At 35.7% G+C, this 16,328-nt stretch overlaps 2 protein-coding genes across 2 annotated transcripts; one reads left to right on the forward strand and one right to left on the reverse strand.

Annotated features, from left to right (window-relative positions):
• Positions 1–2,744: 2,744 nt before the first annotated feature.
• LOC123534031 (peptidyl-tRNA hydrolase 2, mitochondrial-like) lies at positions 2,745–10,561 on the forward strand. Its single transcript, XM_045316066.2, has 5 exons — positions 2,745–2,905; positions 5,401–5,508; positions 5,818–5,939; positions 6,594–6,706; positions 8,180–10,561. The coding sequence occupies exons 1-5, from the start codon at positions 2,771–2,773 to the stop codon at positions 8,227–8,229; spliced, it is 528 nt and encodes a 175-aa protein (XP_045172001.2). The 5' UTR covers positions 2,745–2,770; the 3' UTR covers positions 8,230–10,561.
• Positions 10,562–12,496: 1,935 nt separating this feature from the next.
• Positions 12,497–16,282, reverse strand: LOC123534055 (uncharacterized). The gene is made up of 3 exons (XM_045316095.2): positions 16,124–16,282; positions 14,419–14,530; positions 12,497–13,136 (listed from the first exon to the last, which is right to left on the reverse strand). Exons 1-3 carry the CDS (start codon positions 16,192–16,194, stop codon positions 12,987–12,989), a joined length of 333 nt encoding a protein of 110 aa, XP_045172030.1. The 5' UTR covers positions 16,195–16,282; the 3' UTR covers positions 12,497–12,986.
• Between the last annotated feature and the right edge of the window lie 46 nt (positions 16,283–16,328).

Here is a 16,328-nt window from a genome sequence, read left to right on the forward strand (position 1 = left end):
CAAGTATGCTGCGCCGGTGCTGTGGAACTCACTACTAGAACACTTCAGGACCTGCTCCAGCTTCAAATCAATTCAAAAGCCTCATATCCACATGGAGCGGCAGGGACTGTAAGTGTATCGCTTGTAAACCGGGTTAGTGAGCTCCTACAGCATTGGTGGGGCCTACTTGGAGTTCAGCTGTATATGTATTTTAGCTTTTTTGTTTGCTGTTGTTTAATTTTTCTCTCTTGCATGTTGCTTTTCCCCCGCCTATGTTAGTTTACAAGCCTGTTGCTATTAAACTTAGTAGTGTCAGGCCCAATGTGGTTCTGGGACGATCTGTGTATGAAAAGAATCGGAACCACTGCCTTACCCTAGCATGATCGTAAGAGGCGACTAATAGGGTCTTAACACTTGGTTTTGCAGTAACTCTGTGATTCCAGCAGGTATGCAAATTTTGATTCCATACCTCATGTTTTTATTTCGATGTAAATGAGATGTGGAACCAAAATTTGTAGTCCTGTTTGGCGCCATATAACCTATACTGTGTTGGTGCGCCGTAAAACCCAAATAAATAAATAAATAAATAGTAGTGTCAGAATTATATTCATACAGTTATTTTTTCATCTACTTTTCTTTGTATGTATTAACTATAGAGTACTGTAATTCTGCTTTGCAAACTACTCATTATGTCTCCCACCACACAGTGGTGTGGGAGACATATTGATTTACTCCAGTCTGTGTGTGTGTCTGTGTGTGTGCGTGTGTGTCTGTCTGTCTGTCACAAAGCTTGTCCGCACGCTTAGTCGAACATTTCTCATCCGATCTTCACCAAACTTGATCAAAATGTGTTTGACCATAAGACCTCGGCCGAGTTCGATAACTAGCCAAATCCGCAAATGCACTTTTGAATTATGGCCCTTGAATTACTGATTGAGTCCATTCGTCCAAGACTTTTAATTTGGTCCATTCATCTAATCCATCTAGAGAAACTAGACATTTTTCATAGGGGCAGTTGTGGGAGACATGCGCTTTTCTCAAAAGCATCTCTAGTTTTATTATGTTTTTCGTAGTTATAATTGTGATGTACATGTGCCTGTGTTTGTTCAAATGTATTTTTTTTTCCCATTATTTCACTTGCAGTCAATGGTCTTTCTGCCTGTATTTTGCTTTCATTGCACTTGCTTATGTATTTTGTTTGCTGTTGTACTTTTTGTGTTGCAAGTTTTGTACTTTTTGTGTTGCAAGCTATGATATCTGCCAATCTTTACTGACTTTAATCATGGATCTTCATGCTAAACAACAAAACCAGTTTCACTTACTGTAATATTTTTATATAAGAGTCTTTAAATCTGTCTGTGGTTATTTTCTTCCTTTTTTAAGTGATATCCTAGATGGTAGGCAAAGGTCATAGTTTTAGATGTTTAGATATTTTATTTGTATAACGTGCTAAATGCTATTTAACTCTTAACACTAATATCCATATCATAATTGCAGCTTTTATACAATTTGTTTTAATATATACCATATGTTAATCTGTAGTCGGTTCAAAGGCTCACAAGAATTTATGTTGTACTTGTTTGATGTCTTGCCGACTTTAAATAAATCTTATCTTATCTTATCTTGTGGACCCATATCAAACACAAATACTGATTGACTGACAAAACCCCAAGTGCACAACTTCACATATTAAATGGGGTGGGAGGGGGCACAAACATGTAGTTTACCTTTTATATTTCTATAGTCAATTTATAATAGGTGTGAAATCCGATATTGTCACATTGATATATTAAGTTGCCAGACATTATTTAGCTAATATGTACTACTTTAGGCCTAAAAATGTTCGTTTCCGGTATCCCGACCTACCCTAAATATTTGGCCCGATCCTAGATATTTTTATGGCCTTGTTTTTTTTTCAACTCTTTAACAAAAAGTTGCAAAACTGCACTCAGTTTTATGGTTTAAACATGGTTAGTGATGTTAGAAATCAACTAACTGATGCTCTAAAGGCATAACCCCCTTATGTGTATTCATTTTTGACACAAAAATAATTTCCGAAAAGTCTTGCTTAATAAAAAATCCGAAACAAAAAAAGACGACATACCTACCCTATTTTTTTAGCATGATGCCGGAAACAAAGAGTTTTTGGTTGCGGGTTTATCCCGCTACCCAAGTTAAAGTGTATTTCTGACAATCATAGCATCTTTATTTTATTCCGAATCACATCCAAAGGATGTTCATGTGCTACACAAAATAGTCCCATTCATGAACAATGCGGATGAATTATTAATGAACAAGCAGTTCTTATTCAACCTGTATTCACTCACACTGACCATTTAGATTATGTAAGATCTATGAATGATGAGGTATTCCAGCCCATGGTTACATCACAAGCTGGGTCAGGCAGAGTTCATCTTAGATATGAGACACATTAAATTTGTATTTGTTTCTCATTCATGTATACTTATAGACTGGCATTTAAACAGAAAATAAATCTACCAAAAACCCGCAACCATCCGACATTTCAAGGCTTTGATTTTAGGTCTTAGCGGAAGTGTATCTGTCACATAATGCAGTTAATTTTAAAAGCTACGGCTTTCAAAATGTAATTCCTATGACTAAGTAATTCCATATCATCAATTATAATACAATTATCTAAAATGTCGTCTAGCTGTGTTACTGACCATAGAAACCCATGGTAAACGCAAAGTTTATACAGACAGAATTTTGCATGATGCATGATACCGGTACACGGTACGGTAAATAGACGGGAATTAAGCTGGCCAAGAGCATGAGTACGATGGAAAAGGGGTTTGCAAGTTCTTTGGCTGTCGGTGTCGGAATTGGAGTTGTCATTGGCTGGTTTCTAAGAGGAAAATTAAGAGCTATGTCTCCCGCATTTTCTAAGACTAAGAAAAAGATAGAGGTAATCAAATAAGTTTTAAAACATATTTAATTTAACAATTCGTACCCGAAATAGCTCGTACTACTTCTAAACTTTATCATTTTATGCAATGCATTAGGGTATAAAGGATAGGTAGAAGATAATTTTGGGATTTAGACTTAAATAGTAACGAATTTATTTATCAGCTTGCTGACTAAGATCTAACATACATATTTAAAAATTATTGTTCAAAGTTATTCCGTGATTGATCAGGTTGGATATCCGGGCACTTTAGCGCATAATTTGTGTTGCATAGCAACAAACTGAGGTGAAAGTAAATACCAGTTTGTAATTAAAAAATGTTGCATGATTGGCATTATCCTTTTATTTGGAACAGGTTTTTTTCCAACCGTTTTTATAGCCGTTATTGGGCTATATTCCCAAAGCCAAAAAGTATGTATTTTTCCCAAAATGAGTGCAAAAATTCCCAATCTACATTCTGAAAAAAAAATCATCAAAATTGCACAAACATTGACCAAATTATGGACAATTTTGTAATGGCAGTATGTTAAAGAGGTTGTACAATGTGAAACAAGTGTAAAAACACATCCTTACTATATCCTGTGGGACTAAATATTTCCCATTTTGGAACATTTATACGTCAAAATTCCCAATATTGGGAGTATAGACTATGTTCCCTAATCAGAAAGAAAAAACCCTGCAAACAAATATTTTCACATAATAATTTACAGCAAAATGGATGATGTTTCATTTTTATTCCGTATTTTCTTAAAATACCATCAAATCATTTAATTACTTTAAATTAATAAATACCACCCTCTTACCTCCAAAAATGCACATGAATGAAAAACAGGGGCGTTCAAAATAACAGGAGTATATATATATATATATAATATATATATAACGAGAGAGTTGTGATACTAAAAGTGCCTCGCAAGGGGAAGGTTTCCATAAAACCGTAAAACATTTCATCCAAAAAAATTTTTGACTTCAGGGACATTTCTTTTTTAGAAATTAATTGCTATTGTCACTTTCATACTAAATGTACAGTGACATTGATTTGTGACAGAAGTATAAAAGATATATTACCCAAAGTGACTTTGGGCCAAAGTCAGATTTATTAAATGGCAACGACATATATTAGCATTTGAAAAAAAATCAGCTTAATGAGCTTATTATAACAAATTTCTTCGATTTCATTAGATCTGTTTGTGATTTTTTTATCCAGTTCTTCAAGACACTTAAGTTTAAAATTTTTTCAAAAAGATAGACAGTCGCTATGATTATAATAGCCAAGAAGTTTTTTTATAAATAGTTTAAAAAATATTGTTATATGTTATCAGGTATTTGATGAGATCTAGATCTGTATTCGTATAGTGTTACACTCATATTTGCATGACTAAATCTTAATATTTTCTTTTATTACATATTTTTCCAAATGTTTTTATATGTATTGTGCAAACTGAGAAAATGTTGAATAAACTTGGAAACTTATAAAACATCCCAAGCGCGGAAGAATTGACAATACACATGACTTCTGCCAGACTGTTTTGACATGCTAATAAATCAATAATTTCTGGTGTAATTTGACAAAAAATTTAAAAATATATACCATAGGGACTGCAAATAATAAAATCGACTAAATGAACGCATTGGTCGAGAGGGCTAAGACGCTTTCCTGCGGAGGTGAAGGCCCCTGGTTCGAATCCTGGCTACTCCCATTGCGGTGTGTCCTTGGGCAAGGCACTTTATCACGATTGCCTCAGTCGACCCAGCTTTAAATGGGTACCATCAAATTGCTGGGGGTGAGGTATAATTGGTTTTAACTGTTCTTAATATAGGGTCGCAGAAAAGCTCTAGAGAGCTTATGTTAATTGTTTCACCAAGCGACGGTAAATAAAACTTACCTTTACCTTTATGAACAAAGTATCTTGATCTGTTTTATTTGAAAATACATTACAACACACACTGCTAGTTTAATCGCTACAAGTCATTAGGTTCTACTTTCACCTCCTCGATATTTGCTTTATCGGTTGCCATGGAAGTGACGTCATGCCAACCTGATAAATTTTCATATTACTCAGTAGATACTGGGCGCACATATTACCATAGTCAAATCAAATGAGCATATATTTTAAACAGAGAAAATGTGTTTCCGCCATCTGAGAAAAAAACAAACTGTGTTTTGTAAATGTTGTTTTTGACTTAACCAGTTTACACCTTTCAAAGTATAATTATATGTAAATCACAGGAACCTGAAATTCTACCCATCAGCCAACCCAAGTCTATATGAAAAAGACCACTCTCTATATAAAACAACATGTGCTTTTTTATATAGACGAGAGTCTTTTTCATATAGACTTGTGTTGGTTGGCTTATGTATAGAGTTTAAGGTTACTGTGATGTAAATATTCCACTTTGTTAACAAACTTGATCAGTTGATAATTAAATTATTTTTAGCAATGTAAAATTTGGTAAAAATTGTCAGACAAAGTTTATTGATCTTTTTTTTTCAGTTAGACCTTACAGATAGCTCACCAAAATTATCAGATGATGGAGAATACAAGATGGTCATTGTAGTCAGAAATGATCTCAAAATGGGCAAGGGAAAGGCTGCAGCGCAGGTATAGGATACTGTCAATTTTAATTCAAGGGTAGTTGGGATATCTGAAATTTTCTATAAAGCAGACAGGTTTTCTATAAGTTTAAAATCAAATCAGAAAAATTATAAATTAACCATGATGATTACATTGTAATGTAATTGATTACATTTACAAGGAGGAATAATGGCAATGTAATTGATCACAGTTGAAAAGCTAACGAAATAATAGTTAAATTGATCATAGTTTCAAATTTATCATAACAGGTCTGTCTGAAAGACCTTAAAAACATATAGGTTAATAAACATGAATACTATTTAATTATTTTTCCAGTGTGCTCATGGTGCTTTAGGAGCTGCAGAGAAGGCTATGATGAAGGACTCGGAAACTCTATATGCATGGAAAGCTTGCGGGCAGCCCAAGGTTGTTGTAAAAACAGACTCTGAACAAGCTCTGTAAGACTTCAGGCTCTGCATGAGATTTATTTCTTAAATAGGCTCTAAAGGCATTAAATTAAGAGAGATAATAATTCCTTCATATGGTAGTGTTTGGAATTCTGGCAAAATACCTGCACTTCATTTGAGGAAAAAAATCTTAGCTTGTATTGCTGGGTACTACTTGCTACAGGTTTTATATTAGACTTTACCTATATTTAATTTTGCTATATAAGCTCTGTAAATTAAAAACTTTCTATTGATTGTAACAATGTTAACTTTGGTTAGATAGCATATTTGCTGGCTAATCATTTTTAAATAGTACATGTAGTAACCTGCAGTTTACTTCAAATGAGCTCAATCTTTGTATATCTTATTTAGTTCACAGCTACCTCTTTGTATCCCACCTGCTTAGCTCATTAGGGAAAGCGCAGATTGTGGGTCCAAGAGTTTGATCAAAGGGCGAGGGATAAAAGATATATCATGTCTGAAACCATTTGACCTCTGTTTTTGATTCATGTGTAAAAGTTGGCAGGTATTGCAGAGAACTAGTTAGTACTGACACAGAATTCAGGATTATTGGTTAAAGGTTAACTTCCCGCCATTACTTAAGCGAAAAACTGTTTAAAAAACTGTGCTGAATCCAAAACAATCAAACAAGTCTGTGTGTTCCAGGCTACAGTTGGCTAAAGAAGCTTCAGCAAATGGCTTGATATGCAGTGTGATCCGTGATGCAGGAAGAACACAGATAGCAAGTGGATCTAGAACAGTTTTAGCTGTAGGACCGGGTAAGTGGTTTAAGATACAGGCAGAACTAGGACAGTCGGTAGAGTTATGGCAGCTCTAGGATCAGGAAAGTGATTCATGTTGCAGACAGAACATAGATAGCCAGTAAGTTTAGGACAGTTTTAGCTTTAGGACCAGGTAATTGATTCAGAATAAAGGCAGAACACAGATAGACAATAGTTTTAGGACAGTTTTAGCTGTAGGATTAGGTAAGTGATTCTTGTTCCAGGCAGAACACAGCCGGTAGATTCAGTACAGTTTTAGCTGTAGGATCAGGTAATCAGGTAAGCGATTAATGTTGCAGGCAGAACACAGAATCTGATAGCCAGTAGATTCAGGACAGTTTTAGCTGTAGGATCAGGTAATCAGGTAAGGGATTAATGTTGCAGGCAGAACACAGCCAGTAGATTCAGTACAGTTTTAGCTGTCGGATCAGGTAATCCGCTAAGCGATTAATATTGCAGGCAGAACACAGATAGCCAGTAGATTCAGTACAGTTTTATCTGTAGGATCATGTAATCAGGTAAGCAATTCATGTGAGCAGACACAGAATCTGATAGCCAGTAGATTCAGGACAGTTTTAGCTGTAGGATCATGTAATCAGTTTATGTTGCATGCAGAACACAGATAGCAAGTACATCCAGGACAGTTTTCACTTTAGGATCTGGTAAGTGATTCATGTTGTGGGCAGAACACAGATAGCCAGCAGATTTAAGACAGTTTTAGCTGTGGGATCAGGCAGGTGATTCATTTTGGTGGCAGAACACGGAAGTCAGTAGATTTAAGACAGTTTTAGCTGTAGGATCAAGTAAGTAATTTATGATACAGACATAACACAGACAGCCAGTGAATAAAGAACAGTTTCAGCTGTAGGACCAGGTATCTAATTCATGCAGGCAGAACAGATAACCAACTGATCTAGGACAGTTTTAGCTGTAGGATCACATAAGCGATACTTGATGCCAGTAGAACACAGAAAGTCAGTAGACTTAGGACAGTTAGCTGTAGGATCAGGTAAGCCATTCATGTTGAGGGCAGAACATGATGTGGGTAGAACACAGTTCTAAAGCCAGTAGACCAGGTAAGTGGTTCATGATACTGGCATAACATAGGCAGCCAGTGGATATAGGACAGTTTTAGCTGTAGGATCAAGTAAGCAATTCATATTATTAAATACAGGTAGAACACAGACAGACAGTATAATTATTTAGGATGAACAGTTTAGTGATTTGTGATACAGGTAGTTATCAATGGATCTAGGATAGTATTAGCTGCAGAACCAGTAAGTGATTTAATTATGAAACAGGAAGTCAATGAAATTACACTTACTAGGGCAAGAATTAAACCAAATTTGGTATATTCCTTCATTAAAGGTATATCACGTTCTTTGTCAAGCACATAATTGTTACAAGGTATATTCTAAAATGTCTAAATGATTTGGTATAACCAAACCTTACTTTCAATCTTCTTTTCAGGTCCAGCAAATTTAATAGACAAAGTTACAGGACATTTAAAACTTTACTGAATTTAATAAGCTAATAAGTGTTGTATCGAGGCAATGTATACATGAAGATGCAGATTTTTGTGGAGGGAGGAAGCAAGAAAGAATTGTTTTCAAGATATATATTATTAGAATTTGGTTGATTAATCATAAAGATATTGTGGATGGTGCATCTTCAACTAAGAAATATTAGTGTTTTGGATGAAGCAAGTAATTTATGTGTAAAGATTAACACTTTGTGGCTGATGAATGACAGAATTTGTTGGAAGATACAGATTTAAAATTTAATGGAAAAAATGAAATTTAGTGTTTGGGCAATGTTTGTGAGAAGATAATGAAATCAGTGGATTTATTTATGAAGGTGAAAGTCAATGTGATACTGTGATATCCAGACAGTTTGGCAGGCCAGACTGGAAATATGACAGACATTAACTCTGGGAAATTACAGTCCAAAACTGTAACAGAAAGCAGTGGAAAGTCCCAAAATGTCACTATTATACATTCTAGCAAACAGCTGTTGCAAAAAAAACACAACAACAAAAAACAGAATACCAAGGAAGAAGACAAGGAAAAAGTAAAGTTTACGAAAAAGAAATATGTCTAGTGTATTCTAAATAACTTATCTAGCCCAAAAGCTGACTTAATTAAAGCTATTTTACTTACTTCAAATTTTCTTTAATCATTGCTTAATAACAGTCATAACCCTTTTCTTGATAGACAAGATTGAACCTGCCTTTGCGACCAGTGTAAATCATGATCAGCCTGCATGGATGTGCAGTCTGATCAAAATCTGCACTGTGCGCCAGTCAGTAACTTTTTGTATGCTCCCCTTTTAACAGTTAATGGTAGTGTCCAAAATGAAAGATGGACAAGTTCATTTTAGAAATTCAGAGCTCCAGATAATGTTTTGGTGCAATTAGGTATCTACCCATAATTTTTTGTCGGAATTAGGTATTGGAAATCTGAATTGGGTAAAAATAATATTATTACAAAGGCTTTTCACAAGTAATTTGGTATTTCCTAAAATCAGTTGGGTATTTCACCAATCTCGCACAAACAACTTTTTTTTTCTTGCACAGTCAAACATTTTTATGCCCCTGGCATCTACTGATGCGGGAGGCATATAGTGATCGTCCTGCTGTCCGTACGAGGTTAACCAAATGGGACCGTTCGTCTAGCATCAATACCCCTTACTAGAATGACTTGATACTAATGCAGATGTAACCTGTGACCATTCCTCATCTTCAGACATCATCTAAGCTCAGTTTGACCTTGACCTTGACCTCATTTTGGACTTTGGTTGCTTTATATGGGCCATCTCTTGGTTAACCAAATGGGACCGTTTTGTCTAGCATCAATACCCCTTACTAGAATGACTTGATACTAATGCAGATGTAACCTGTGACCATTCCTCATCTTCACACATCACCTGACCTCAGTTTGACCTTGACCTCATTTTGGACTTGGGTGCAAAATCTATCGACAAGGATGCCACCAGGGGCATCAAGCGTTTATTGAACGCAGCTCCTTGTTTTTTCTTTTGGCTAACTTGCACTGGACGAAACATGCTTACTGTAACAGTATATATCATTAACCAGGTTTCACTATTTGTTTCTATGTACATGCCTGTAAGCAAGGTAAAATATTATGTGTATTTTAATTGATAATTCTAATTATTGTGTAATTTTAACCAAGGATATTTTTTTCTCCAATTGTTTGTTTTCTGGGATACTTTTGTGCCATTGTATTTTTTGCACTTTAAATACAGTCTGAGATCAATATTCATACACAATATCCCGAACGATGTATTCACCACAATATATGCTCTCCAGTAAGATGTTGGACAGTATTAGTGGCACTATATTATCACAAACCGATTAAGTCCTTGTTGAACAACAAAATATTCTTCTATTTTGTTTGTTTGTGCTGCAACAATGTTTTTCTGCAACCTCTTTTAGTACTACAAGTGGTCATTTTATCAGCATAATATTTCAATAACAAATCGATTAGACTGAATGGTCGTGTGCTTTTTCCGATAAATAGCTACCTGTTCTGCCGTAACGTATAACCAGCCTGTTGTCTAGCGTTAGTCTTGTACCCGTTCTACAATAAGGAAAATGTGATATGCAAGCGATTTTAATGAATTGGGTATTAGAAATTTTAATTGCCTTTTAGTATGCACACTGTATGAATTCAATTGGGTTTTCAGCAAGTTTAATTTCGTAAATATGTAGCTTATCTGGAGCTCTGAAAATTTAGCAGGGTAACGGTTAAATTCTTTATGTTTACTTGTTCATATTACTACTGAAACTGAACTGGTATTCAGAAGTGAAAATACAAGTGACCATTCAAAGTTTGTTTTGTTGCTTTTTATTTAGTAATATTAAATCATACTTTCACACTAAGTTGTGGGTAAAACATCACACTGACACAATTATAGGTCATATGGTAACTTTCCAGCTTTGATTGTGGAGGAAGACCCCTGGTGCCTCTCCATGCAGTATTTCTTCAAAGGTATTCAGCTTGGTAGAACCATACACCTTCTAAAAGCCACCTTGATGGCTTCCTCACATGAATAATTTGACCCCCACCCCCACTGAGTGAGGCTCGAACCTACATAAGTGAGGGGCAAGTGGTTTGAAGTCAGTTGTCAGACTTTAATAACCTGAGATTACTCATTCTTCATGAAAAACAGTGATGAATAATGCATTACATTAACAAAATGAAAAGCAAACACAGCTAACAAAGTCAAGTCTTCAAAGCTGATAACACTACAGCAGGAAATAAATTTGTATTATCTGAAAACACTAATATAGTTCGGACGTAGAGGTGACCCTCAACAAAGTTGTAGTCTAGTATATGCATGTGAAAGTCCTACTTGGTACATGTTGAAAAAGGAGTTTAGGTGTAAAAAAAATGTTTCCAGTATCCTGACCTACCTTAAGTTTTTGGCCCGACCCTCAGTGTTTTATCGCCTTGGAAAATAAATGAAAAAAGCCCTTTAGGCCTTTGACTTCCAAGTGTGATCTTGACCTTCCAGCTACGGACCCAGGTTTGGCACATGAAACATTGTCTCATCCAGGGGAATATTTGTGCAAACTGATGTTCATATCCTGTTTTGCATGGCAAAGTTATAAACCGAACAGGAAAAAAATCCTATTGACCTTTGATCTCAAAGTGTGACCTTTACCTTTAAGCTAAGGTTCTGGGTGTTAAGCATGACATGTCATCTCATCATGGGGAACATTTATGCCAAGTAATATTATAATCCTTGATGGATGACAGAGTTCTGGACCAGACAGGAAAAAACCCTATTGAAGTTTGACCTCCAATTGTTTGTTTTGTTTTGTTGGATTTAACGTCGCACCGACACATGATAGGTCATATGGCGACTTTCCAGCTTTAATGGTGGAGGAAGACCCCAGGTGCCCCTCCGTGCATTATTTCAACACGAGCTGGCACCTGGGTAGAACCACCGACCTTCCGTAAGCCAGCTGGATGGCTTCCTCACATGAAGAATTCAACGCCCCGAGTGAGGCTCGAACCCACATCGATGAGGGGCAAGTGATTTGAAGTCAGCGACCTTAACCACTCGGCCATGGAGGCCCCTGACCTCCAATTGTGACCTTGACCTTTGAGCTAGGGGTCCAGGTTTTGCACATAACACGTCGTCTCATCATGGGGAATATTTGTGCCAAGTAATATTAAAATCCCTTCATGGATGACAGAGTTATGGACCGGACAGGAAAAAAGCCCTGTTGACCTTTGACCCCCAACTGTGACCTTGAACTTTGAGCCAGGGGTCCGGGATTTGCACATGACACGTTGTCTCATCATGGGGAACATTTCCCTTTATGAATGACTAGAGTTATGAACCGGACAATAAACGGACCCTGTTCATGCCATGTTAACATTTGACTGCTAAGTATGACCTTGACGTTTGAGCTAGGGGTCTGAATGACAGATCATCTTATTATGAGGTACATTTAAGCCAAGTAATATTAAAGTTCTTTCATGGATGGGAGAGTTATGGACTGGACAGGAAAAAATACCTTTTACCTCCAATTGTGACTCTGACCTATGGGCTAGGGGTCTGGGTTTTGGGTCTGACATGTCGTCTCATTATGGGGAACATTTCTGCCAAGTAATATCAAAATCCCTCCATAGATAACAAGAGTTACAAACTGGACATGAAATTGCAGACTCACAGATGGACGGAAAAGTGCATTTCTAGTCCCAGAAACTGGTTTTGAACCAGTAGGGGACTAATAAAGACAGAAATCAGGAGGAGTCCCTCTTTACACATTTTAAATAATGTAGAATGGATACTGAAACCCGAAACTCTGAATTACATTTCAACTAAAGTCTGAACTTTTTCTATCCAACACTATACAATAAACTTTTGCTGTGACTTATGCTCGTCAAAACTATCAGTCTGAATATACTATCTCGCAGCACTAACAAATTTGTATCAAACAACAATTTTCATTAAATTCTTATTCGGTACAGATCCGACATAAAGTCTAGTTTCCTAATTAGCACCACATGAGTAACACATAAGTTAGCAGTCAACTGGTGTAATCCAACTAGATGCTCGTCCTGGCCATAAATCTAAAGTGGTTTTCAACTTCTGAAATTCTCTTGATGAGACCATACCATACTTACTCAAAAAAAGACCCGGATCAATTTTCAAAGAGATCCTTAATTTTGACCAGAACTGCTTTTAATTGCAATATACTGTACATTTCTATAAATATCACATAAGAACTTTCCACTTAAAATCATTCCCACTTTTTGTTTTGGTAAACAGTGTCTTTATAATGATCCTCTAAAGTCTTGTCCAGGAAAAACGGCTTTCTCTTACTCTCCAAGAATGCTCTTTTTCTTTTTTCTTTCTTTGGATGGTCCATTCCATAAACCCGTTCTTCCTCCTGAAAGCAACAAATACGTAAATGTACTTGAACAAACAGCAAGTAATAATGTATTAAAAAGTAAAAAAGAACAGAACATTTTCAATTTGGTTTATACTTGGAAATCATTTAACTTTGATTAGCATGAACTTTCATGGTTTCTGCCCTGTCCTTCCGTCCATCTGTCCATCAGTCAGTCAGTTCATCCATTCTTCTGTACATCACACTTAATTTCCAATCAATAACTGGAAAACAATTATGTCTCCCCTGCACACCCCCTCTGGATTCACGTTTCAGGTGAATATTGATTAAATCTTACTTGATACTTCATTTGCAACAAAATCAAGATGTAAATATCCCACAAAGTCAGGAGAATCCGAATCCCCAACAGGCTTGTCTACATTTACAGATCTGTACCTCTTGAATTAACAAGAGCTGTCCGTAAGACAGCCAAGCTCGACTATTCGAAATATTGTCCCAGAAGCAAGAAAATATTACCCAAAATGTTAAATATCAAAAGAGTTTTAAGTTCAAAAGGGGACATAATTTGACCAAAATGCATATCAGAGTTATGGGACTTGCTGCTATCAACTAGTTTTATAACCCCGAAAACACGTGAAGTTTCAATTCAAAATCTGCAATAGTTTTGGAGATAGTAACTTGCTTGTAAAACCTCAACCAGAATTTTCTAAGTCCAAAAGTGGGCATAATTTGCTCAAAATACATGTCAGAGTTATGGAACTTGACCCAGTGAGGTTGGTAATTGACCTCAAAAATAAGTTTCAAATCTATATGCCTTTTAGTAATAGCTGTATGTACTTGCACGCAAAACCTTTACCAGAATTTTTTTAAGTCCAAAAGGGGGCATAATTTGGCCAAAATGAAGGTAAGAGTTATGGGACTTGCTGCTATCAACTAGTTTTATAACCCCGAAGACACATGTGAAGTTTCAATTCAATATCTGCATTAGTTTTGGAGATAGTAACTTGCATGTAAAACTTTAACCAGAATTTTCTAAGTCCAAAAGGGGGCATGACCCAGTGAGGTTGGTAATTGACCTAGAAAAAGAATAAATAAGTTTCAAAGCTATATGCCTTTAAATGATAGCTGTATGTACTTGCATGCAAAAACTTAACCAAGGTGTGACACCGATGCCAAAGCCAGGGTGAGTAGAATAGCTAGACTATTCTTCGATTAGTCGAGCTAAAAACACAAGATTCAAGAACTACTTCTCCGTACCCCTAGACACTTCCAAAAAAATAAGGCCTCAACTGTTAACAATGATTGAACAGTATTCTGTTACCGCAGAAAGGTAAGGGTTGTTTATATATTGAAGATTCTGCTCCGTTCTCATCATCTTATCCACAGCTGCTGTCTTTTTAGAAGTAATGACCGGCTTGACCATCTGATTCTTTCTGTAAATCATACATAATATCTTGTAAATAACTCCTTATAAGAACAGTACAAGAACCATCCAATATCTCGCACAAATTTTCAGCTCTGCTACAAAATGAAAGCTACAATGAAATATTAATTAGTATTTTAAAAGATACCGGTACTGCTTATTTCTGAATGACATGGAAATGGAACCTTAAATTAACACTTTCAGTGACTCACTTTCACATTTTAGAAAATGTTTTCTCTCAACCATTCGTCAACAATCCACAATCATGTATACTGTGAAAATGACCAGTAGCTCAAACATTAGTATCGACATGATTTTTTAAACATTATAAACAAAAATATTGTGAAACAAGCATTGGTCTAAAAAAAATAATTCTTTGTTTCCAGTAACATGCTAAAACAAATTAGGGTAGGTAGGTCGGATAATTGTTTTTTTTTGTTGTTTTTTTTTCAGAAATTTTCAATATGTGATAATTACCTGTGAAAACAACTTTGATTTAATCAGCTTAAGTCCATAGAATGTTGTTAACATTTCTATGTGCATATAATTTTACCTTATTAATTATGACATTTAAATTTAGTAAAGAAAAACATTTCAAGTAACATAAAATATAACATTTTCATCAAATCAAAACAAAAATGATCATCCACTATATATCATATATGTGGTACATAAGGTGTCCAAAGTGGTACATAAAGTGCTGGTACATAAAGTGTCTGGTACATAAAGTGACACATTCCAATCACAGGCACAGGTCCAGTGTATTTTTTTTTTGTTTAATATATTTTTTTCACACAAATATACTTTATATATGTTAGACAAATGAAAAAAAAATCGATGACAAAAAATCCGGTCATAGTGTCATATACATTGAAAAGGTGAACTATGCGAGCGTAACGCTATGGGAAGCTACTCCGCAAACTTGTGGAACATTTCAAAATCGGAGTTTATACACTTGCAGCCGCTACCTGCATGATCGCACCTTTGAAACATTTAAAGCCTTACATAAATGCTAAACTGACCCCATAAATTGCTTTGAAAAACACAGTACAAGTCTCTACCAGCGATATATTTCAGTTATCCCTGGTGATTTCATTCCGGATAGCAGACGTGTTCCTGGTTTTTATCACTTCGTTTGGTAGCTGAAATCGCCGGGGATATTTGAAATATTTCGCTCCTAGAGACTTGTTCTGTGTATTTCAAAGCAATTTATGGGGTCAGTTTAGTATTATGGATGGCTTTAAATGTTTCGAAGGTGCGATCATGCAGGTAGCGGCTGCAAGTGTATAAACTCCGGTTTTGAAATGTTCTACAAGTTTGCCGAGTAGCTTCCCATAGCGTTACCCTCGCATAGTTCACCTTTTCAATGTATATGACACCATGACCGGATTTTTTGTCATCGATTTTTTTTTCATTTGACTTACATATATAAAGTATATTTGTGTGAAAAAAATTATATTAAACAAAAAAAAATATTCACTGGACCCGTGCCTGTGATTCCAATCTAAACATGCACGTCACGAAAATATGTGGCATTTGAAAAGTTCAGACCAATGCTTAAGCAACATGAAATGAGAAGGTACATAACAGTTTAAATACACACCCTGCATATTTCAAACCAGGTATATTTTTCTTTCTAGGAAAATAAACCCGTAAAAGTTGTGTTAATCTCATTATTTTCGTTTTTTGAAGGTCATGAATGTGTATAGCCGTCCAAGCGTACAATTTTTGTCTAATTTGAAAATAAAGACTAAGCGAGGTTTCATACAACCAAAATGCATATTTAGAATTTAGAAAATCTGAGTAAT

The sequence above is a fragment of the Mercenaria mercenaria genome, chromosome 12 (assembly GCF_021730395.1).
Source record: "Mercenaria mercenaria strain notata chromosome 12, MADL_Memer_1, whole genome shotgun sequence".
In the NCBI taxonomy this organism is placed as follows: Eukaryota; Metazoa; Mollusca; class Bivalvia; order Venerida; family Veneridae; genus Mercenaria; species Mercenaria mercenaria.

What these genes read in the sequence shown, in the direction of transcription:
- LOC123534031 (XM_045316066.2), top strand. Translation starts at nt 2,771, where the DNA reads ATGAGTACGATGGAAAAGGGGTTTGCAAGTTCTTTGGCTGTCGGTGTC. An exon ending in AGACTAAGAAAAAGATAGAG is followed by an intron (nt 2,906 to 5,400) that starts GTAATCAAATAA and finishes TTTTTTTTTCAG; the next exon opens with TTAGACCTTACAGATAGCTC. An exon ending in ACAGACTCTGAACAAGCTCT is followed by an intron (nt 5,940 to 6,593) that starts GTAAGACTTCAG and finishes TGTGTGTTCCAG; the next exon opens with GCTACAGTTGGCTAAAGAAG.
- LOC123534055 (XM_045316095.2), bottom strand. Translation starts at nt 16,194, where the DNA reads ATGAGATTAACACAACTTTTACGGGTTTATTTTCCTAGAAAGAAAAAT. An exon ending in CCTGGTTTGAAATATGCAGG is followed by an intron (nt 14,531 to 16,123) that starts GTGTGTATTTAA and finishes TATGATTTACAG; the next exon opens with AAAGAATCAGATGGTCAAGC. An exon ending in ACAACCCTTACCTTTCTGCG is followed by an intron (nt 13,137 to 14,418) that starts GTAACAGAATAC and finishes TGTTGCTTTCAG; the next exon opens with GAGGAAGAACGGGTTTATGG.